This window comes from Antennarius striatus, chromosome 22 (genome assembly GCF_040054535.1).
Source record: "Antennarius striatus isolate MH-2024 chromosome 22, ASM4005453v1, whole genome shotgun sequence".
NCBI classification, from domain to species: Eukaryota; Metazoa; Chordata; class Actinopteri; order Lophiiformes; family Antennariidae; genus Antennarius; species Antennarius striatus.
This window is the reverse complement of record NC_090797.1, coordinates 522,501-545,000: the sequence shown is the minus strand read 5'-3', so window position 1 is coordinate 545,000 and position 22,500 is coordinate 522,501. Positions and strand designations below refer to the sequence as shown.

At 49.0% G+C, this 22,500-nt stretch overlaps 3 protein-coding genes and 1 long non-coding RNA gene across 5 annotated transcripts in view; 2 read left to right on the top strand and 2 right to left on the bottom strand.

Annotated features, from left to right (window-relative positions):
- ptprb (protein tyrosine phosphatase receptor type b) overlaps window positions 1-2,422 on the top strand; it is a 13,775-nt gene extending 11,353 nt beyond the window's left edge. Inside the window, exons 32-39 of the mRNA XM_068306565.1 lie at window positions 1-38; window positions 534-610; window positions 729-863; window positions 948-1,070; window positions 1,166-1,329; window positions 1,400-1,535; window positions 1,615-1,735; window positions 1,823-2,422. The exon at window positions 1-38 is cut by the window's left edge and continues 53 nt beyond it. Coding sequence (XP_068162666.1) covers window positions 1-38; window positions 534-610; window positions 729-863; window positions 948-1,070; window positions 1,166-1,329; window positions 1,400-1,535; window positions 1,615-1,735; window positions 1,823-1,845 — 817 coding nt within the window. The 3' untranslated portion in view covers window positions 1,846-2,422. The remainder of the gene's footprint in view (window positions 39-533; window positions 611-728; window positions 864-947; window positions 1,071-1,165; window positions 1,330-1,399; window positions 1,536-1,614; window positions 1,736-1,822) is intronic.
- A 1,102-nt stretch (window positions 2,423-3,524) lies between these two features.
- On the bottom strand, window positions 3,525-9,406 carry LOC137589096 (calcium-activated potassium channel subunit beta-4-like). Its single transcript, XM_068306570.1, has 4 exons — window positions 8,808-9,406; window positions 7,727-7,897; window positions 5,256-5,383; window positions 3,525-5,183 (listed from the first exon to the last, which is right to left on the bottom strand). Exons 1-4 carry the CDS (start codon window positions 8,970-8,972, stop codon window positions 4,859-4,861), a joined length of 789 nt encoding a protein of 262 aa, XP_068162671.1. The 5' UTR covers window positions 8,973-9,406; the 3' UTR covers window positions 3,525-4,858.
- Window positions 5,442-7,812, top strand: LOC137589097 (uncharacterized). Its single transcript, XR_011034142.1, has 3 exons — window positions 5,442-5,653; window positions 7,494-7,608; window positions 7,674-7,812. It is a non-coding gene; the product is annotated as an uncharacterized lncRNA (long non-coding RNA).
- A 2,982-nt stretch (window positions 9,407-12,388) lies between the features above and the next one.
- On the bottom strand, window positions 12,389-18,178 carry LOC137589466 (CCR4-NOT transcription complex subunit 2-like). Of its 2 annotated transcripts, none has more exons than XM_068307246.1 (15): window positions 18,126-18,178; window positions 16,794-16,922; window positions 16,502-16,574; window positions 16,146-16,293; window positions 15,842-16,069; window positions 15,670-15,749; window positions 15,456-15,581; window positions 15,138-15,268; window positions 14,880-15,033; window positions 14,618-14,774; window positions 14,336-14,397; window positions 14,190-14,239; window positions 14,001-14,101; window positions 13,614-13,758; window positions 12,389-12,893 (listed from the first exon to the last, which is right to left on the bottom strand). In XM_068307246.1, exons 2-15 carry the CDS (start codon window positions 16,908-16,910, stop codon window positions 12,807-12,809), a joined length of 1,659 nt encoding a protein of 552 aa, XP_068163347.1. In that variant the 5' UTR covers window positions 16,911-16,922; window positions 18,126-18,178; the 3' UTR covers window positions 12,389-12,806. The 2 variants fall into 2 exon arrangements, with proteins under 2 accessions (XP_068163347.1, XP_068163348.1); XM_068307247.1 differs by having other exon boundaries at window positions 14,880-15,000.
- Window positions 18,179-22,500: the final 4,322 nt, after the last annotated feature.

Here is a 22,500-nt window from a genome sequence, read left to right as displayed (position 1 = left end):
GAACCGAGGGAAGAACCGCTACAACAACATCCTGCCCTGTGAGTACCGCCTCACTTCCTGTGAGTACACGGAACCAATCAGTGTGATGTTCATTACTGCATCTTTAAGAGATTTAATTAACAGGGCCGGGACTGTTTCCATGGAGACGGTCACGTCACAGCGGAGGGGGTCGAGGCTTAATAATGATGTTAATAAGAGACCCGATCGTCAACACGTTTATCTGTAAACATCTGATTACCTCCATCAACAGAAGATTCAGGCATTCAGTGTTTATTATCATTATTATTATTTGTATTATTATTATTATTACTGTTATTATTATTATTACTACTATTATTACTTTTTATTATTACTATTAATATTATTATTATTATTATTCCCTGTATCAGCGTGGGTTCTCTCCGGGTTCCTCCCTCCTCCAGGAACTGGGTCCTGGTGTCTGTGTTTCCTGTGGCTCTGCGATGAGCTGGCGTTTCATCTGGGGTGTACCCCACCTCTTGGCTCCAGCTGACTTGTTGATTCCTGTGTTCCAGATGATTCCACCAGAGTGAAGCTGACCTACCTGGAGGACGACCCCACCTCCGACTACATCAACGCCAGCTACGTACCGGTACACACGCACGCACGCACGCGCGCACGCACACGCACACACACACACACACACACACACACACACACACCTGTTCACACACACCTGTTCTCACACGTCATGTGGTGTGTGTGTGTAGGGTAACAACTACCGTAGGGAGTACGTGGCCACCCAGGGGCCGCTGCCGGGCACTAAGGACGACTTCTGGCGGATGGTGTGGGAACATGGCGTCTACAACGTCGTCATGGTGACGCAGTGTGTGGAGAAGGGGCGGGTGAGTCCGTGTGTCTCACCGGTGTGTGTGTGTGTGTTGTGTGTTCAGTTTGTGTGTTCATTGTGTGTGTGTGTGTGACCTCAGGTGAAGTGCGACCCCTACTGGCCGGCGGGCCGTGACCCCCTCTACTACGGGGACCTGGTGGTCCAGACGCTGTCGGAGTCCGTCCTTCCTGAGTGGACCATCAGAGAGTTCCGGATCAGCTCGGTACCGTCCCCGCGTCTGGCTCCGCCTCCTGATGCTAATGATACCTAATGATCACCAATCAACCACTCAGTCGATCAATCGGTCGGTCCCAACAGGAGAGCGGCTCCAGTTACCCCCGGGTTCTGCGTCACTTCCACTACACGGTGTGGCCCGACCACGGTGTCCCAGAATGCACCGAGTCGCTGATCCACTTCGTGCGGACGGTCCGGGACTACGTGGACCGGTCGCCCAGCACCGGCGCCACCGTCGTCCACTGCAGGTGTGTGTGGTTCAGCACTGATCGATCGCTGCTGATCAATCGACCCTGATGGCCGTGTCCTCCGCCACAGCGCCGGGGTCGGCCGGACCGGGACCTTCATCGCCCTGGACCGGGTCCTCCAGCAGCTGGACGCCAAAGGGACCGTGGACCTGTACGGGTGTGTGTTCGACCTGCGCCTGCACCGCCAACACATGGTCCAGACCGAGGTAGGCCCCGCCCCCCGGAGGGGTTAGCGTCCGGTGCTGACAGCGGTATTGATCCTGATCAGTAGCGTCTCGGTTCCAGTGCCAGTACTCCTTCCTGCATCAGTGCGTTCGGGACGTCCTGAGAGCCAGGAAGCACCGCAGTGAGCAGGAGAACCCGCTGTACCCCGTCTACGAGAACTTCAACCCCGAGTTCCACCGCGGTGAGGCACCCGCTTTTAGACCGGACTCACTAGACCCCCTCTGAACCAGAACCCGTCTGAGATTCAACCACTGTTCTGTCTCCTCAGATTTCGTCTACACGGGGCGCTAACGGGATGCTAACGGGATGCTAACGGGATGCTAACGGGATGCTAATGTGATGAATAATTCCGTCCCCTTAGCGTCACGGCTAACAGTTTTCTGGAGCATTGATCTCAGGTCGTTGATGAGTAGCAAAGGGTTAGTGGGTAGCGGCTAGCGGCTAGCAGCGACAACATATCTTTATGACTATATCTGTTCTCACCACTCAGTATAAGCTGTTTATTTAAAGTTGCACAAATTGCTGTATGTAAATATTCTTTTTTACATAATGAATATATAGTCTGTATTTTACTCCTGTGTAATATTGTCTCATTTATGAAAACAGACTTTATTTGATTAGAAAGTCTGATTTTAAATATAATCATAAAGTTGATTCTGAACCACTTGAATTTAAATTTATTTAAAAAAATAAACGTCAGAACCTCCCTTTATAAATTTTTTAAATAATTACTAGATGAAGTTCACCTATCGACTGACTACGGGACAAATATTCTTCTAGATAATAATAAAAGAGTATTTTTATTAATATGTCCAAAGTTATTATTTGTATTATAAATATTATACAATATTAAAATGATTATAATAAACCCTGTAATGTTTATGTTGAGTCACTCTTAAGGTTTTTAATAACTGATAAAACGGTTTGGTGGGGGGGTCAGGGTGCGGGGTCGTTTTCAGGAGCTGGGCGTGGCCCCTTAGTTCCAGTTAAAGGAACTCTGAATGCTTCAGCATACCTAGACGTTCTCGTCCACCATCGTTTGGCCTCATGAATGTCCTTTTTGAAGAACGGTCAACAGTTCCCATCAACCCCGTCCTAAACCTTGCTGACGGTCTTCCCAGAAGAGTTGAAGCTGTTCCAGGTGGACGACTGTGGATCAGGATTGGAAAGTCACCGACATTCACAGGTGAGTCACCACAGGTGGGCCAACAGTGTTCTACATGTCTGCTTTCTTATTGATCACGGGATGATGTCATAAAGTAGTTCAGGGCTACTAAACTAAGTTTCCTCACGCAGTCAGCCAATCAGGTGCTTTCTTCTGTCTCCACACTGTTCGGCCGTGTGAAGCTGGAGCTTCATTAATCTTCGTCCTCCTCCTCCGTGGGGATGATTTTCAAACTTCTGATTTCCATATTGATCTAGGACACGGCCGGGCCGCAGAAGAACTGGGTGACCCAGATAGAGCAGCTGTCAGGGCCTGAAAGAGGCGCGATGAGTCCGTCAGGGAGCTGGGTCCCGGAGGAGCGGACCTCCTGCTGCTCCTCGACGCTCCACACAACTTAAAAACAGGAGCAAACAAACACCAACGACTTCAGTTAAGAAGCCGCTCACGTGTGACCCGTTTGGAGGACTTACAGAACCTGTGAGCTTCGATCCGATCAGTGGAGAAAACAATCAGGAGATGAATCCAAAATCAGAGGAAACATTAGTCTCTGGCTCAAAAAAATTTTTTTTCCAACAAATGAGTTGGTCCAAAGATTTTTCTTTTTTCGAGTTTAAATAAAGATTTTTTGGGGGGGGGGGTACTTTTGGTCTAAATGGTTAAAGTTAGTGTTACGGGGTAGTGTTAGGGTTTGGTTGAGGGTTGGGGTTGGGGTTAGGGTTAGGTTTAGGTTTAGGGTCAGGGTTGGGTTTAGGGTTGGGGTTAGCTTTGGGTTTAGGGTTAGGTTAGGTTTGGGTCTAGGGTTAGGGTTGGGTTAGGTTTGGGGTTAGGTTTAGGGTTGGGTTAGGGTTAGAAAAGCATCAACGTGCTGATGGGTGTGGTTTTGTGGAAAGGGGGTGTGGTCAGGCATTGAGACAGAAAAGACTCCAAATGATTTGAAGAGTTTTTATTTCAAGATTTCTTCAGGCACTAGTTCTCGTGGATAAACAGCGAAGCGGCTACCTGGGTCACATGACATGAGATGACAGACGACAAAGAGACGACAGGAAGGATTTGAAAATGCACTTCCTGTTTGTCACATCAACACATTTATGTTACGTGAGACATTTTCATAACGTGAATTAATCAGCTTTCAATCTCTGTAGAAAGAAAGAAGGAAGGAAACAGCTTGTGGTTGCTACAGCAGGTCAGAGGTCAGGGCTTCAGGAAGGAAATCTAAGACAGCAGCTATAAATTCAGAGGTGCTACAACAGAGCTACAACTTCATTGGAAAAGACAGAAGGAAGTTTAGAAGATCGAATCCAGTTCAAACTGCTGGAACACCTGAAACCAGTTTAAACCGGAACAGAGAAAAGAAATAAAGAGAGAAGTTATTCTATACAGCTCATTAATTAAAGAACAGTCTTCTGTTTTCCTGATGCCTCTGAACGTCACATCAATAGAAGCAAGCTGAAAGCTAGCATGTAGCCTGAGGTTGCTAACAATGGCTAAGTAACCATTTAATTTGTACCCTAAAGTAACAAATAATGCAGAAATATAAATCCTGCTGCTGTCTGGTACGGAGGCTCTGAAAGGCCAAAAACACAAAATCTATTTTTGTGAGGCGTTCAGGGACCATAAAATATTTAACAATTCAACCGCTGTGGATGAGTCGTCATGACAACACGAACCAGGAAGTAACAGCAGCCACTAATGTCGCCTCAACTGGATGTCAAGTCACGTCCAATCAGACTGAGTCAAGATGTTTGTGTCGGGGAGAAGGCCACGCCCCCAACGCTGCTACATGATGCGCCATTTAAAAGATGAATGAAATGTTAGCTTAGAAGCTGCTATCGACGATTGTTTGATCCTGGTTCTTCTGGAACCATCAAACTGCTACAGAGGGAGGAGTCATCTGCGCCGGAGGCGGAGCCTCCAGCTTGGAGAGACATTGAACAGGACTTTGGCTCCGTTGTTAGCGGTTATGGCTACGAGGAAGTGAAGGCTACGCTAGGAGAAGAGCTACGTTCCATTCCGGTCCATGTCGTCTCGCCGTTCGTCCGGCGGCTGCCGCCCACCTGATGTCGCTTCACGTGTGATTGGACACGGCGGTTTGTTGGCGTCGTCTCCACCCAGCTTAGACCGAACTCAAACGGTTTCAGGTCAATGTTCTCGATCACGGCGGCGCACCGGAACGGCAAACAGCGGCAGGGTCCGTGTCGGCGACGAGAGGTCGAGGTCAGAGTTTGTGGAGAGCGGCTGGTCCGCCTTGTTGCCGCGGCGACTGGAGGGCGTGGCAGAAAGGTCCTGGCACACCTCATAGGAGCATTTCCTCTTCTGCAGGGCCTCGGCGCGGACGGCGAGCGAGCGGGCGCACACCGTCAGGAGAACGATGAGAGTACCCAGCAGCAGCGACACCATTGGCCAGAGGACGCAGTGCAGCAGGACGCTGGCGTCATGGGAACGGCGCCACAGCACGTCATCGGGTCTGAAAGCACAGAGACACAGGAAGGGTCAGCCTGGTGGGGTCAGAGGTCACGGCCGGGCCACGCCCTCTCACCTCCGCTGCTGGTTGAAGAAGCAGGTGAAGGCCTGGCTGCTGACCTCCTTGGTGAAGTAGTCCTCCCACCACAGGACGCTGTCCCGGTTCTTCTGGTTGTCCCTCTCACAGGGGGGGACGTAGGAACACTGAAGACAGAACAGATCGATATCAGCACCGCCCCCGTCAGGTGACATCAGCCGGTATTGATCCCTGAGGGACGGCAAGCACAGACAGGAAACAACCACCAGACCTGACTCAGCAGGATTCAGGTCAAACCAAACCTCACCACCAGGGGGCGACCAACCACCTCCACCATCCGGACACAGAGAGACACACACGGACTACGAACTAATGATCAAGATGATGACATCACCTGCAGCGACCCCCCCTCGTCCCCCCAGCAACAGAAACCATAGGTGAGCCCCTGCTGTCAGTGACATTTACCCACGATGCACTGCGGCTTCTCTTCATCAATGATTTAAAGGTTCATACAGTGAAACAGTCCAGGTTCACACAGTGAAACAGTCCAGGTTCACACAGTGAAACAATTTGCTGTAGATGCTGATGAAACACTGATCTGCTGTCGTTCACCAGCAGGAGGCGGTGTAATCAGGTCAAAACCAGTTTAATGCTGACTGGCTGTGTGCATCGTTCTCATCGTTTAGTTTCAGCTTACACACACACACACACACACACACACACACACGCACGCACGCAGGAGGTTGATTGGAGCCTGGTTGGTTATTGGGGTTACTGTTTGTTATGTCAGTGATGTTGGGGGTGGTTTGGGGGGTTAGGAGGTTGGGGTGGGGGGGTTCTGATCAGAATCTGGTTTTAAACAGCTGATGGTGGTTAACTGCCATGTGACGGCCCCTCCAGTGGGCGGTTCCTCCGTCTGATAATCGTCGTGTCGACCAGAGAATGTCAAAGCAAAGGTCGGAACCCTGGGAGTCCTGTTTGATCCTGACCGTCAGTGAAGGCAACACCAATAAGATCACCTGAGGTCCCCCCACCTGATCGTTACCCCAATGAATCTGTTTGTTTGTTTGTTTATTGTGAGTCTAAATGCAGCTTGTTTGTGGTCTGAGGGATTAAATCTCTAGTATTTAGAATAGTAATGAGATTACTTTAGAATTTAGAGTAGTAATTACATTTAAATGATCTCAGATGGAGATTGAATATTATACTTTACTAAATAATAATTTAAAAACAATTCAACTTATGAGCAGACTGTCGGAACCCGTTGTGTTCGTAAGTTGAGGACCAGCTGGACTCTGTTGGACGATGGATAATTTATTGATCCCAAAGGAAATTTGGTGGATGAATGGAATAAGAAGGTGGGGGGGGGGGCTCCAGGCTGGGCAGGGACTCAGAGACGTCCCCCCCCAGAGCTCCAGACACTCTTCATCATTAGATTTAATTAGTTTAAGTACGCAGCAAACACACACACACACACACACACACACACACTCTCTGATTTGCTGCTTTCCTCTCTAATGAGCGCCGTCTCTTTAAATGATGCGTTCAGGGTCAGTCGGTCGTTAATATTTAAACGGTGTGACGTCAGGACCTGGTGGGGCAGGGCCGGCGGGGCAGGGGCGGGGTCGCTGTCTCTTATTAATTTTTATAACATGATTAAGTCATAAAGCAGGAAATGAGAGCAGTAATTGGAGCCGCCGCCCACCTTCATCTCCTTCCTCCTCTTCATCATCATCATCGTTTGTTTGTTTGTTTTTAATTTATCAGCAGAACAAACGAGTCATCGTTTTAAATATAATGTTTTTATATTAAAGGTTTTGTGACATCATCATCGTCACTTTGTGATGTCATAACACATCTAACGGCCCAGAATGCACAGCGACAGGAAGTCCAGCTGATCAGGAACTGTACCGCAGGATTTTAAATGAGCATGTTTCATCATTATTTACATTTGAAATAATTATTTATGTTGTTGTTCATTATATTCTTACACGTTTACCCTTTTATGTGTTTGGAATTATGGTAAAAACCTGAGGGTCAAAGGTCATCAGACAAATGACGGAATCATTTAATGTTATCATCCATCCATCCATCTATCCATTCATCCATCCATCATCCATCCATCCATCCATCCATCCATCCATCCGTTCTATAGATTTGTGAATGAAGTGATTCTTTCTCTTCATCTCTCACATCAGCTCCTCCTCATCGCCATAGCAACAGCACAGCATCAATGACGCGCTGTCTCTCCCCTCTATATTTACTCTGTTGCTATAGCGACGACCCAGACGTGCACCAGAGACGAGGACGTCACACAGACGGACAGACGGATGGATAGATGGATGATGGATGGATGGATGGATGGATCTTCCTCTTTGACACGTGGCCAAAAGTTTGTGGACATCATCCTCTTTCATCTGTTTCTTCTTTAAACGATGACGATGGATATTTCTATAGGTCTTTTTGTTGGCTGGGGGTTCAGGGGCCCCACCCCCCCACTGGGGGCCTACCTTGGGGTTGAGGACCAGCTGCTGCTCGTCGAAGTGCAGCAGGGCGACGGCGTTGGACTGGGAGTTGTTGACGAAGATCTGCAGGCAGGGGTAGAGCGACGTCCCCCGGCAGTCGGCCCCGCAGGTGAACACACACTCAAACATCTCCTCAGGACGCAGCACCGACACCACCTGACCACACGGCAAAGCAGCAAACTTTATTAACACCTCCATCAGGACACCTGCGGGTGAAGACGATGGTCTATGATGAAGACGTGGAACCAGGAGAACCAGAACAGGAAGCTCGTCTGCAGATGCTGTCGATAAAGTTTACATTCACGCCAGACCGAGGAGGCGGAGCTCCGGGGTCACTGATTGGCTGACAGATCCCAACAGTTAGAACAAGCCTCCTAACAACATGATGTCACACAATAAACAACACAACAATAAACAACACAATAATAAAAACACAACAATAAAAAACACAACAATAAACAACAGAACCAGTAACGTTTAATAGATCAATCATCGGTGTTGGACTCGTACAGAACCGATCGATCAGTGACAGCAGAACCGTTCCCACGGCTTCACTCCAAACAGACGACAGGAAGTCTCCTTTCATCTATACCTCATTTGAATATTTAAATTAATACTAACATGTAAAAAATAAAAAATAACAACTAAAGGTTTTGGGGGAAAAACCAGAATCACCTGTTGTGTCTTGTGTTAGCATCATGCTAATCAAATCAGACACACACACACACACACACACACACACACACACACACACCGTCACGACTGTAATCTGGGGTATATTCGGATTGAGATCCAGATGAAACCAGACTAAAGCAGGTTCTGTTCTCATCTGGTTTAAACTAGTTTGACTAGTTAATATTTAACACTAACTAATCTCAGTTTAGTTAAACTCTTCTACACGTCCATGTGTTCGAAGTTGGAAAAGATAATCAATAGAAGCAATCGATCATGAAACTGCCGACACATCCGGACCCCTGGTGGTCTAAATCTCCGGAGCCCCAGTGGTCCAGACCTCCGGAGCTCCATACCCATCAGCGGACCCTCGCGCCGCCCCTGCCCGGCTCACCGTGCAGTTGGCCGGCTTGCTCTGCAGGCTGTGCAGCGCGGGGCTGAGCCAGCAGAAGCCCAGGATGAAGAGGCTGAGGATCCCGCAGGCGATCAGGAACAGACCGAGCCGGATGCTCTTGTCCTCCGCCTCCGAGTACTCGTACGACACCCGCATCTTCGCCATGGCAGCCCCGCAGACCCCGCACGGAGCTCCGGCGGCATGGAGAGGAAGAGGAGGATGAGGAGGCGGTGCGTGTCTGGAGCCGCTTCATTTATCCTCCTCCCTCCATCCCTCCATCCAACCCCCCCCCGTGGGTTCAGGTTGGACTCGAATCAAGTACTCCTGCGCGGATGACGTCATCACCGGCTGGACGGAAGTCAAACTTCATCTTCATCACCTGTTAATGTGATTAAAAAATTAAAAACTAATAAACATTGAAATCGTCCGTGGAGGAAATTTAACGGTAAATATCTGAACCGGAATCTCGTTCTGTATCGAACCGGACGTGACGTCACACTTCGAAAAGTTTAAAACCCCCACTGGGATCTGGCGCTGATGGAAACCAGTCAGACCAGAGCAGGGCTGTGACGTCACGGCCTCTTGCCTCAGGGATTGGCTGGTTCATGATTTTCTCCTGCAAGGAAAGAAGAAGAAGAAGAAAAGCAAAATGATACGTATGTAGGTAGATCAATGGGTAGATAAGAGGAGGAGGAGGAGGAGGAGGAGGAGGAGGAGGAGGAGGAGAAATCAAGATAACGTTTAGTTCTGTCAGCACGTTTCTATGGTTTCATTCCTCCTCCTCTCCCTCTTCTTCCTCCTCTTCCTCCTCACCTCCTCCTCCTTTTCCTCCTCACCTCCTCCTTCTCCTCCTCTTCCTCCTCCTCTTCCTCCTCTTCCTCCTCCTCCTCTTCCTCCTCACTTCCTCCTCTTCCTCCTCCTCCTCTTCCTCCTCACCTCCTCCTCCTCCTCCTCTTCCTCCTCACCTCCTCCTCCTCTTCCTCCTCCTCCTCTTCCTCCTCTTCCTCCTCCACCTCTTCCTCCTCCTCTTCCTCCTTCTCCTCCTCTTCCTCCTCATCCTCCTCTTCCTCCTCCTCCTCCTCTTCCTCCTCCTCCTCTTCCTCCACCTCCTTTTCCACCTCCTCCTCTTCCACCTCCTCCTCCTCCTCCTCCTCTTCCACCTCCTCCTCCTCCTCTTCCTCCTCCTCCTCTTCCTCCACCTCCTTTTCCACCTCTTCCTCTTCCACCTCCTCCTCCTCTTCCACCTCCTCCTCCTCCTCTTCCTCCTCCTCCTCTTCCTCCTCCTCTTCCTCCTCCTCCTCTTCCTCCTCCTCCTCTTCCTCCTCCTCTTCCTCCTCCTCTTCCTCCCCGCTGCAGGAGTTAATCCTCTTATCTCTGGAACATCCAGAGCAGCTGGAGCGCAGCTAGCATAAACCTCCAGCATCAGGTTGTGGGGTCGCGTCCCACAGGCCCACGCCGACGGGGGCGGAGCCTCCAGGTGTCTGTAGGAGGAGCTGGGTTTAGCTAACAGGCTAACGCTAGAACAGTCACTGATTAGAACAGAAAGTGTAGCTAAATTTCCACAATGCCAACATGATAGCAGGATCCTAACCATAGCCGCGCTAAACTCTGAAGAATAACACATGAGCTAGTCGGTTACCATGACAACAAACATCTGGATATTAGCTACAACCAATATGCACTAAACAGCTAAGCCTGCTAGCTAGCTGCTAGCGCCACAACGCAGCAGCTTGATGTGTTCTGATTGGATGACGGCTCAGGTACATGATTTAGTTTAATGTGTGTGTGTGTGTGTGTGTGTGTGTATAAGCCTGTAAATGATCGATAGCTATTGATCCGTCTGTAGCGCGTCACACTAGTCGTGTTCCGATGCTAACATGCTATCAGCAGCTGGATGCTAACGCGTGTCGGGAGGCGGGAATCAAACCGACAGCCTGTGGACGTTTCAGGTCCTGGTTTCATAACGGCTCCGGACCAAAGCCGGCGGTAATCAGGGGATTATTATCATCTGTGAGGATCAACAGATTACGAATCATAACCGCGTTAGTGGGAGGAGCTAACGCGCTGCTAATGTGGGGGAGCGTTCTGACCCCCGCTGGACGCGGTTCTCCGTAGAACACGCTGCTGATCCACTTCTGTTCATTTCATTTCCTGTCCAAACAAATGATTTGACTGCCAGGCTTCAGTTACAGCTTAATGACGTCATCATTGACCACGTGACTCAGCAGAGCCGAGCTGCACTGGTGTTAACAGCCTGTCTGGTTATTCTGCAGCTCGTGGCGCCCCCGTGTGGCCGAACGGCAGAACAACAACAACAACAGGTCCAAACCCAATAAAAGAACCCAGAACCTGTCGGAATGAACTGAAAATGAGGTTTGATTTGTTTGTTGGTTTAAAGAAGACAAAGACTCTCCAGAACAAAACATGTTTACCTAAAAAACCAACCAACAAACAGACAAACCAACACGACTCGCTGGTTTCTCGTTGTTTGTTGCATGTTGGATATTTTTTGCATGTTTGCTGCGTGTTGTTTGTTGGCTGTTTGTTGTGTTTGTTTGCTGTGTGTTTGTTGCGTATTTGTTGTTTCTTTGGTGTTTGTTGCGTGTTGTGTGGTGATCTGAACAAACAGTCAGACTCGGGCGTCGGTTTCATTAGCAGAATATTTATTTGATTCTTTTCCTATTAAAACACTAGCTGCCATTTTTAATAAAACAGCTGATGGCCAAATGCCTCAGTCCATCTTCCAATCAAATCTTTCCGAGCAGGTCACATGGATGGGTGGGCGTGTCCTTGGCTTGAACAAGCGTGGTCCCCTGTCAACCGTCTCCACGGCGGTTTCGGTGGTCTGGTATTGCATCGTTTACTGGCGGCCAGCAGAGGGCGGAGTCTCCCGTCTGTTATGAATACTGCCGTCTCTTTGAACGTCTTCACACCTGAGCGCCGGCGCCCCCCGGAGGAAATCAAAGACAACGACGTGAAAAGAAACGGTTCGGGAGGTATTTTGTCGAAATTTGGGTTTTCTTGGTGAATCCTGGGGCGTGGCCTTGACCTTAAAAGGAAACGTTTTGCTTTCTTTATGAGACTCAATAAATAAAAAGCAACAGCAGGCTAACATAGCTTAGCATAGACTGGACGCAGCTAGCTTAGCCCGTTTGTTTTATCGGCCGAGTTTGAGACGATTTAATTATCAATTAATTTCATCTTCAATCACTTCTTCTAAAAAAAAGTTCAAAGTTTCCTGACCACCTGTCTGGTCTGATGCTAAGCTAAGTGTGTAGCTCCATACTTAGTGGTCTCTCTGCGTCTGATTGGCTGGACTGTTGCCGGGCGGAACATAAAATGATGAAAAACAGGAATGAAAGTGGAGAAAAGAGCTGGAATTAAAAGCAGGAAACAAAAAGAGTGAAGTGATGGAGGACGAGTTCACACCTTGGGTTCCTTTAGTCCACCAGCCGGTCTGAACCGGATCGAGTTCAGCGGGGGGGGCCGGTCTAGTTTGCGTCGGGCGGTGGCGGCGGAGGGATGAGGTGGACTAAAGGAACGTCCCACTAAAACGAAGCGTTAAATTAGCGACAAACCAGAAGAGTTTCTTCTTTTATTATGAAATAGTGCGACAATGTACATGGCATGAACGTCCTGTCTGCTTCGTCCGGCCCCGCGCTGGGGAGGGACGCGATGGAGGAGGGCGTGGCCCGGCGAGTTCTAAATAATTATCCATCCTGACGGTGATTCTTATTTAAAATCTTCTTAAAATCTTCTCTAGACAAAAATAGTCGAATGTTGAGACGGACAAACGCGCCACGGCGTCAGGAGGAAATAAAAAGAAGGAGGCAGAGATAAAACCAGGAAGTCCGTTTAAAGGGCCGGGACCTGCTCCGTCCTGGGCCCGGATTGGCCAGATTTGCTGAGTGGGTGGTGCTGAAGAGAGAAACCTAGACGGGTGGTGACTGAGGAGCCGGGAGGGCGGGCCAATGGCAGACAGGCAGGAGGTAGAGCCAATCAGAAGGCCTGCTGGGCGGGGTTGTAGTTGAAGGTGGAGGGAACGTGAGGCCGCTCCTCCAGCTTCTCGTACTCCAGGTGGAACTCCTGCACAGAAACACAGGATCAGCCAATCAGGACCCCAGGGGGCCTATGCCCCGCCCACCCAACCCCCTCACCAGAACCTGAACGCCGCCGTCTGAATCAGAGCAGAAACACACCCAGAAACTAAAACCAGTTCAAACCAGTTTACACACGTCTGTTAGCCACCGCTAATGCTAGCTGGTTGCTGCGGCAACCGAGGAGGCAGGAGGTGTGATTTGACCCTGCACCATGGCATCAGGAGGTGACAGAACACACCCTGACCCCGCCCCCCTGCTGACAGGTGTGTCACAGGTGTGTTACAAGTGTGTATTACAGGTGTGTGTCACAGGTGTGTGTTACAGGTGTGTGTTACAGGTGTTTACAGATGTGTGTCACAGGTGTGTATTACAGGTGTGTGTCACAGGTGTGTATTACAGGTGTGTGTCACAGGTGTGTTACAAGAGTGTGTTACAGGTGTGTGTTACAGGTGTTTACAGATGTGTGTCACAGGTGTGTATTACAGGTGTGTGTTACAGGTGTGTGTCACAGGTGTGTGTTACAGGTTTTTACAGATGTGTGTCACAGGTGTGTGTTACAAGTGTGTGTTACAGGTGTATTACAGGTGTGTGTTACAGGTGTATTACAGGTGTGTGTCACAGGTGTGTCACAGGTGTGTGTCACAGGTGTGTGTTACAGGTGTATTACAGGTGTGTGTTACAGGTGTGTCTCACAGGTGTGTGTTACCTTGGCCACCTTCCTCCAGTTGAGGCAGTCAAAGAAGTAATAGGTCCCTCTCTCATAGGCGTTGGTCTTCAGAGTGGGCTCCATCCCCGGAGCTCTGGTGATCCAGACCCGCTCCTCTTTATGGTACCGCCAGTCCCTGTTGAACCTGGACACACACACACACACACACACACACACACACACACACACACACACACACACACGCACGCTGGTGAGTATCAGCTGAGTCAGCATTACCATGTTCTGAATGAGTGATGCCTTCAGGGTACCTGAGAAAAGAGGAAATCTCCCTCTCTAACCTGTTTGTTTAGGATGCTGTAAGATAGTTGTGTGTGTGACAGGTGTGTGTGTGACAGGTGTGTGATAGGTGTGTGTGTGTGTCCTCACAGCTCCACAGCAGCCAGCAGCTGTAGTAGATCTCCTCCGTTCATGTAGTAGAGATAAAACAGCAGATCTTCTCCGTATCGAGACAACTTGATAGCCGCTAGCTGCACACGTTAACATGGGGGAAACGTAGCATCAACATTAGCATGCTCTGCAGTAAACAAAGCTGACTCAGCGGTTCCCAGCACATACCTTGTCCCTTATGTGGATGTTGGTTAAATACTCTGAGGGGACGTGGAAGTCTGAGGGAAGAAGATGAGAGATGAGAACACAGCTAACATGCTAACACTAGTCCCTGACTTACTGCTAACTTCTGCTGCCTGTTAGCATCAACTCACCGATGTCCTGCGGCCGACACGGAGCCGACGCCCAGGGAGATGCAAACTTAGGATAAAGATTCCTGATGGAGAGACAGAAACGAGGCGGGCAGATTAGACACTGGAGCTCCGCCCCCTGCAGCCAATCAGCTTCATCACAATGATTCCCATCATCCATCAGGAGCTGACATGCTAACACGCCACAGATGGGCTAATGTTAGCTAACGGAGGTGGTTGTTTACTGATAAACAAACACCATCCTGACATAAACAAACAGGCGGAGCTCAAGGGGGCGTGTCCTACTCAGGTGAGTTGAGGTTGAGGCCCAGCGTGGTGAGGTCAGACCCCAGCGCCAGGTGGACCATCCCGGGGTCGGTCTCCGCCGCCCGGATAAACGTCAGCAGGCCGATCATCCCAAACTGGTCCGTTACCATGCCGACCGGGATGTTGGTCACTCGTCCTGGAGAAGACAGCACAGGTGAGGGCGCTTCAGGCACCGTGTGTGTGTGTGTGTGTGTGTGTGTGTGTGTGTGTGTGTGTGTGTGTGTGTGTGTGTGCGTCTCACCGTCTGGAAGCACCTGGATTCCTTTCTTCTGCTGGTTGTTGTTGCTAGGCGCTGAGCTCTTGTCGCCGGGGAACTTTGGACCATCTGAGTTGGGGGCGGGCTTTCCTGATGAGTTCAGATTCTGATTGGACAGAAAGGGAGGGAAAAAGAAGTCCTGAGAGGCGGGACGAGTCAGGACGAGAGGGAGGCGTGAGCATCGATGTGGTGAACAAGAACCAATCAGAATGCTGAACACACACAAGGAGGAGGAGCTCTAACCGTTTTGCTGTCGTCGCTGCTGCTGGTGGGGTCTTTTGATTGGTAGTTGGGACCAGGAAGTGCTGGGAAGTCCTCATTGTGGATGGAGAAGTCCTGCGACTGTTCACTGGACGGCTTGGTTACCATGCCAACTGGAGGAGGAGACAGTCATCAGCTAACTGCTACTAGCTGCTGCTCCTGACGTGTTGTATATTTTCAGCCAAGAACTCATTTCATGGATTTTTGTGAGGACGCCTGAATGCACCATGGGTCTAAGCACACAGCTCCCTGTGGGCGCCGGACAGACATGTGTTCTGGCGTGTTCTGGCGTGTTCTCACCGTAAGGAGCCCGACCGGCCAGCGGGTTGAGCAGCGGGGTGGGGTTGGAGCCCCCGTCCCTTCGACTCCTGTCGGCTAACGCTGGGAAGTCTGACAGGTCCAAACCCGTCACGTTCTCACTGCCGTCTGCACACAACAACAACAATCACGTTCACACCAGCTGTGTATGAACACACCCGCAGGTGTGAGCGCTCCAGGTATGAGCGGGGGCTACCTGTGCCGTTGAAGATGTTGTTGGACAGAGAGTTGTTCATGTTGAAGCCTGGGTTCCTGTTTACCCCGAACCCCGACATGCTGACAGGGAGATCGATAAATGATCAATAACGTGTGATGCGTTGACGTGACGAGCGAATCAGACGTGGCGTTGGGCCGTGTGGGCGTATCACCTGTTGATGGTGAACGGCTGCCGTGTCTGCTGCTGCTTGGGCATTCCGATGATGCTCGGCGACGACCGGCTGGGACTCCCCATGCTGTTGCTCCGCCCAGCCCCCACGCCGCTTCCAACGCCCCTCTCTCCTCCGACTCCGCCCACCATCCCGCCCGTCTGGCCCGTCGGCCCGCCCACCTGCTGGCTGTGGTTCAGGACGCTCCGGCTGCTCATTGGTAGGATCCCCCTGGGGGAGGAGACGCAGGAATTACAGGTAGAGGGCGGGGTTTCACCTGAAAGGGCCGGAGAGGGGCGTGTCCTACCTGTTGGGAGAGGGCGGGGTGTGCATGGTGCCGGTGTTGGGCGTGCTGGCGTGACTGGTTAGCTGGCTGGCCGACTGGTTCAAGCCGCTCCGGCTCAGCGGGGGCGCCGTGCTGCTGTTCATGCCCCGCATGGGAAACCCCAGAGCACCTGCAGGGGCAGAGACCGCCTTCAGGTGAGGCCACGTCTGATTGGTCCACACCGGACCCGGCTGTGTGATGCTAAAGCTAACAAACATGCTACACTAATGTCAGCAAGACAGTTTGTCTCCAGCAGAAACTCATCCAGGTTAACGACATGATGATGTCATGATGATGTCATGATGATGTCATCAAGGGGTCGGGTGTGTTGGTCTTACTCTGAGGTCCATATAAGCTAGCTCCGAGCTGCGACAGTTGACCCGTTGAGGAAGCCGATGAGGATGCCAGCATCTGAGGAAGAGCAACACATCCTTTATCGTCATGGCAACAGACTACAAAAGCTGTGAGGGAGGAGATCTGTGAACCCAATCCCTCTGGTTCTGGGTGTTCGGACGGATCTCAGCGGCGTTAACGCTCTCTGTTCTGTGTGATGATCTACTTCCTGTACTGGAATAAAAACACTGTCGTGACCTTTGACCTCCGGTCCAGGGGGAGGAGCTGTGAACTCACGTCTTTGTCGGCGCGGTGTGGAGGGAACATGGACTGTTGGGTGTAGTAGAGGCTGGAGTCGTCGGCGTAGTCGCCCTCTACACCCTCCATAAACTTCTTCCGGTTAGCACCAAACATACCGCGTGTCACCTAGGAAACCACACACAGCAGCCATTGGTCACAAGTGATCAACTATCACCAATCACCTATAGACAGACACAGATCGATCCTCATCACGTCATCAAACCCGTAGTGATGACACGAGTCTCAGGAAAGGGATTGTGGGAGATTTGGGTCTGATGTAGTGTTTGATGGTGAACGCTGATCAATATGTAAACAAATCAATCGGTATCAACAGGAACAGATCAGATCTGATTCCGGTCATGTGATCTGAAGGAGAACGGATCGGGTCACGTGTCCGTTTCCATGTAAATGTGATGTGATTGATGTCATTAGCATAAATATGATCATCAAAAGCTATTGATCTGCTGATCAGTGAACTATTGAATGAAGGACGCAGATATTGATCTGGTGTGTGATGGGGTTACCCTAGCAACGGGCTATCAGACACAACATCTAGATGAAATGAAATTTAAAGCTTGGCTTTAGCCCCGCTAGCAGCACAGGCTAACTGAGACGCTATAAGTGCATGTAAATCGAGGCTAGTTGCTAGCTGCTAGCTGCGCTTCAGTCACACATGAAGCTCGGCTCGAGCTTTACGCTGATATGTGCAGCAGTGTCGCAAACGGCTAGCTAGCGTTAGCCTAGCGCTAGCTCCGGTGAGCCGTCCGCGGTAGCTTCACCAGTCCCGTCGCGCTGCTAACCGGATCACTACCGGGACGCCGGTGTCCCGGTGCGTGTGCCCGAGAGAACCCCCACCGGCTGCCGTGATCCGGTTAGCGGTAATGAGCTCCTGGAGCTAGTGCTAACTCGCTAGCATTTGCTCTTCGGCTAGATGTCGCTCTAGGGGAAAGCAATGGGGCGTTAGCATCGGAGCTAGCTCACAGAGAGCTGAACTAATTAGCTGCTAGCGGGTCCGGAGCGCCGCTGGGGGGCCACCGGCCAGCGGTTCCGACCCTCTGATGTGAAGAGGCTCCGGTCCAGCCCCGGTGGAGCTGACGGGGCCCGCCGGGGCCGGGGGCAGGTGTGTGTAGTTCGGGTCGGGCCTGCGGAGCCTCCAGCGGAGACAAAACAACAACACGAAGCTGCGAACCGGAGAGCAGCATCTGGACCCGGACCGCGGGGCTCCGCCGCCCGCCGGGACCCGCGGCGGGAACCGCGGCGGGTGATCCGGGCTCAGAACGGACGGAGAGAGCCTCTAAAATAAAGTAAAGGATAAAAGAAGCAGCTCACCGCATCAATCTTTATTCCCCGCTACAATCCAAGATGGCCGACATCTCCTCCAATCAGCGAGGATGCTGGGAGGTCTCGAGCCCGTGACCCCTGAGCGGTTCTGTTCTGTTCTGTTCTATTCTATTCTATTCTATTCTATTCTATTCTATTCCTGTTCTGTTCTGTTCTATTCTATTCTATTCTATTCTATTCTGTTCTGTTCTATTCTATTCTATTCTATTCTATTCTATTCTATTCTATTCTGTTCTATTCTGTTCTATTCTATTCTATTCTATTCTATTCTATTCTGTTCTATTCTATTCTATTCTATTCTATTCTATTCTATTCTGTTCTATTCTATTCTATTGTATTCTGTTCTATTCTATTCTGTTCTGTTCTATTCTATTCTATTCTATTCTGTTCTATTCTATTCTATTCTATTCTATTCTGTTCTATTCTATTCTGTTCTATTCTATTCTATTCTATTCTGTTCTATTCTATTCTATTCTGTTCTATTCTATTCTATTGTATTCTGTTCTATTCTATTGTATTCTGTTCTATTCTATTGTATTCTGTTCTATTCTATTGTATTCTGTTCTATTATATTGTGTTCTGTTCTATTCTGTTCTATTCTATTCTGCTCTGTTCTATTTTATTATGTTCTATTCAATTCTGTTCTATTCTGCTCTGTTCTATTCTATTCTCTTGTATTGTATTCTATTGTATTCTGTTCTATTCATCTCTGCTCTACTGTATTCTATTGTATTCTGTTCTATTCTATTCATCTCTGCTCTACTGTATTCTATTCTATTGTATTCTGTTCTATTCCTCTCTGCTCTATTCTACTCTATTTTTATTTATTCTAATCTATTCATCTCTGCTCTGTTCTATTCTATAAATCTCTGTTCTATTCTATTGTATTCTATTCTATAAATCTCTGTTTTATTCTATTCTACATTCATTCATCTTCAGTAACTGCTTCCCTCTTCTTCTGTCGTGGGTCAAAGGGTTGCTGGAGCCAATCCCAGAGAACTTCGGAAGTGAGGAAGGGTGCACTCTGGGTGCAACGCCAGTGTAGCGTGGAGCCACACATGAATGACAGGCACACACACACACACACACACACCTCCATCTGTTCCATCATCCATCCATCATCCGTCCCGTCCTCAGGCCATCATTTTTAGAGGCGTCCATATTATTACTATTGTTTTTTGTAAAATGTGAATCTCCAGTAACTTCATTCATTCGTCCAGTAGATGGCAGCACTGAACTATTTCCTCCAGTCCGTCAGACGTGGGTTCTGAATAGATCTAGGTTCTTCTATTCTATTATATTCTACTCTATTCTACTCTATTCTATTCTAGACTATTCCACCCATCAGTCTCAGGTGGATCAGGTCCAGCAGTGGTTCTTCATGCTGACGTCAGGACTGTCGTCATGGTTTTGGTTCGACTTCCCTTTACGTTCATTGGTTCCTGATGCCAGTAATCAATAATAGGTCCAGAAAAAGCTGGTCCTTAAACGCACCACTTGCCAAATAACCACAAGTTTATGAACCAATCAGAGAACACCACCGACATCTAGAACCTATCTAGAACCCCGTCTGAAGGACAGGAGGAAACAGTTAAGTGGCGCCATCTACTGGACGGAACCGGACAGTACACACTAAAATGATCCATTTATTGTTACGGTGCGAGTGTGTGTTTAGATAGATAGATAGATAGATAGATAGATAGATAGATACTTTATTAATCCCGGAGGAAATATTTATTATTTATTGTTTATTATCCGATGCTATCAGAAACTTCAAGATGGAATTACTGTTTATTCTTCTCAGCTTCAGGTTACAACATATGACCTGGTGGATGGATGATGGACAGGTTTACTGGTTGTTTTGACATTTAGTTTTGTAGTTTTTCTATATTTTTGCTGTGCAGTTTGTTTACTTTGTAATTTTTTTTTGGTTTGTAGTTTTTTAGTTCTGTGGTTTGTAGTTTTTAGTGTTAAACGTTCAGATTCAAGATGTTTGCTCAGAAACACACTTGTTTGTTTTTATTTCTTCTGCATATCAGATGAACGACAGAACAAACGGGATGGTTTCTGTTAAAACACGACGAACATGAACGGGATGAGGTCCAACATTAAAACCACTGAACCACACACACGTCCTGGCAGAACCGCCAGTTTGGCAGCTGTTTGAGGGAAGGGTTCCAGCAAAGGTTGAAGGTCGACGGCGGGGGGAGGCTGGGCTGGCGTGGCGTTCGCTCCAAACCATGCGTTAAATTTACAGGATATTTACGTCACCTTGAAGAGCACTGTGGAACACGAAGCGTTCCCATTGGTCCAGTCAGCTGCCATCTTCCTGTGATGTCATAAATTATAAATCACACAAAATAGGAAATCTGACCTTTGACCTCTTCACAATAAATTGTCAATGAAAACAATGGATATTCAATCATATTTTTAAAAAAAGACACGCTAATGTTAGCATCAAAAGTTCTACTTGCTAACATTAGCTTCTGATAGCGTTGCATAACTTCAGGGTTAAAAACAGGAAATGGAACGGGACGGGAGACGTCTTCCCTGCTTGTTTTGGTTAAAACTAAATTTCCTAAATATAAAAATGCTTTGATTTCATGAAGCTAACAGGGGTGCTAACGGCGTGGAGCGCTAACGGTGGACGTCAGGGGTAAGGCAGGACATCGTCTACATAGAACAGGGTTAGCAGCTTAAGGACAGTTAGCGCTGAACACGTTTCACAACAGGGTTGAAACTATAGATTAGATGACTGTAAATTCTCAAATAATGGCAAAAGAAGTGAATAACTAGTGCGTGACCTCCTGACCTCCACCAGGTCGTGGGTCAGGTCGAGGAAGATTTTATTTGAGAATTTACAGCATTTTTTACTCCGTTCTGACAAACGCACTCACTTGTGTTCCTCACGTATGAATATTCATGCCACTAACAGTTGTTTGACTGATATGTAGGAGGAAGTAGAAAAGAACAGCAAGAAGAACAGGCCACACAAAGGTTGATAGTACGAAACCCTTCAGCTTCAAAGTCCCTGAACGCATCACAGAAACAATCCAACAGCCAAGACGAGGCGGGAAGAGGAGCCCGTGTTGTCGGGAGACCCTGAATGCATCGTGTCTGCTTGTTATCTGAGCTAGGCTGGGCTAGGCTAGGCTATGGCTTTGGCCCTGGTGTGAGCAGGAGGAGACGCGACGAGCCGACGTCCTCTTGTCCTCGTTCAGGTGATTTGTCGTCCACCTCGTCTGTCCTTTAGAAAAATAGAAATCGGGGAAACATCGTTACAAAAATAAAACCAAATGTTTGTCCACACGACGACGACGTCACATTAATCTGGACGGATATTGCACGGTGAGGGATTTCTTCTAAAAAAAAAAAAAATCTTCTGGTAAGGTTCGGTTAAAGGCACAGGTTCCAGAAATGTGGCTGAGATGCTGAGTTTGGTGCAGCAGCAGCTTCCTGTTGAGGGGATTCCTGCCGGCCAATCAACTCTCCTGAAGGTGGGAGGGTGGGGCTTCAGCTCTGCAAAGAGAAAGAAGAAACGATTTTAGCTTGTTAGCTCGTTTCAAAGGTCAGAGGTCACATAAAGAAAAGCGTTACAGTAGTTCAGGTTTTTTGATCATTCAGGCCACAAGGGGGCAGCAAAGAGGTCCTCAGACAGGATCCATGCTAACGCCGTTAGCTGACAGGCTAGGAAGAGTTCAGATTTAACAATGGTGCAAATTAGTTTGTCTAAATGTTCATGTGGTCTAAGCTAATAGCATTAGCGCTTCGTGCTCGTGCTAGCTAACGGGATCTAGCAAACGTCTTCACTGGCCTGAGGAAATATGAAATACACAAATAGCGTTAGCATGTCTACAGCTGCGTCCTCTGCAGCTAGCGTTAGCCCAGGACCTCCATGAACCCTCCCGCCCCCACCTTCCACATCTTCCTCGATGCTAATCCCCGCGGCGGCAGATGGCGCGGGGCGCGGCGGCGGTGGTTATGAATGATTGCTCGGTCTTAGCATTAAGTTGGATCAGCGTAATCCGGCCAGCATATGCAGAATGGAGCGCTCCTTCACTTTCACCCGTCACACGCCCCGCGTGGGGGGCCGCAGGCAGCGGCGCCGCGATGATGCAACGTGAAAACAGGAGCGTGGTTAGCTTAGCATCTGAAGCTTAGCCCCTGGTGAACCCATTTAGTTCCTGTGAAAACATCAAAAACTGATGTGATTTGGTTTCTGCAATACTAAGCTACCAGCTAGCTTAGCTACCAGCTAGCTTAGCTACTAGCTAGCTTAGCATTAGCCCCAGAAGGAGGAGGAGCCAACAGTCAGGTTCATGCATTTGACCCGGTTCTGACTCAGCTGATTAGCATGTTGGCT

What these genes read in the sequence shown, in the direction of transcription:
- LOC137589096 (XM_068306570.1), bottom strand. Translation starts at nt 8,972, where the DNA reads ATGGCGAAGATGCGGGTGTCGTACGAGTACTCGGAGGCGGAGGACAAG. An exon ending in GCAAGCCGGCCAACTGCACG is followed by an intron (nt 7,898 to 8,807) that starts GTGAGCCGGGCA and finishes CCGTGTGGTCAG; the next exon opens with GTGGTGTCGGTGCTGCGTCC. An exon ending in AGCTGGTCCTCAACCCCAAG is followed by an intron (nt 5,384 to 7,726) that starts GTAGGCCCCCAG and finishes TTCTGTCTTCAG; the next exon opens with TGTTCCTACGTCCCCCCCTG.
- LOC137589466 (XM_068307246.1), bottom strand. Translation starts at nt 16,910, where the DNA reads ATGTTTGGTGCTAACCGGAAGAAGTTTATGGAGGGTGTAGAGGGCGAC. An exon ending in ACCCCGCCCTCTCCCAACAG is followed by an intron (nt 16,070 to 16,145) that starts GTAGGACACGCC and finishes CTCCTCCCCCAG; the next exon opens with GGGGATCCTACCAATGAGCA. An exon ending in CAACATCTTCAACGGCACAG is followed by an intron (nt 15,582 to 15,669) that starts GTAGCCCCCGCT and finishes TGTTGTGTGCAG; the next exon opens with ACGGCAGTGAGAACGTGACG.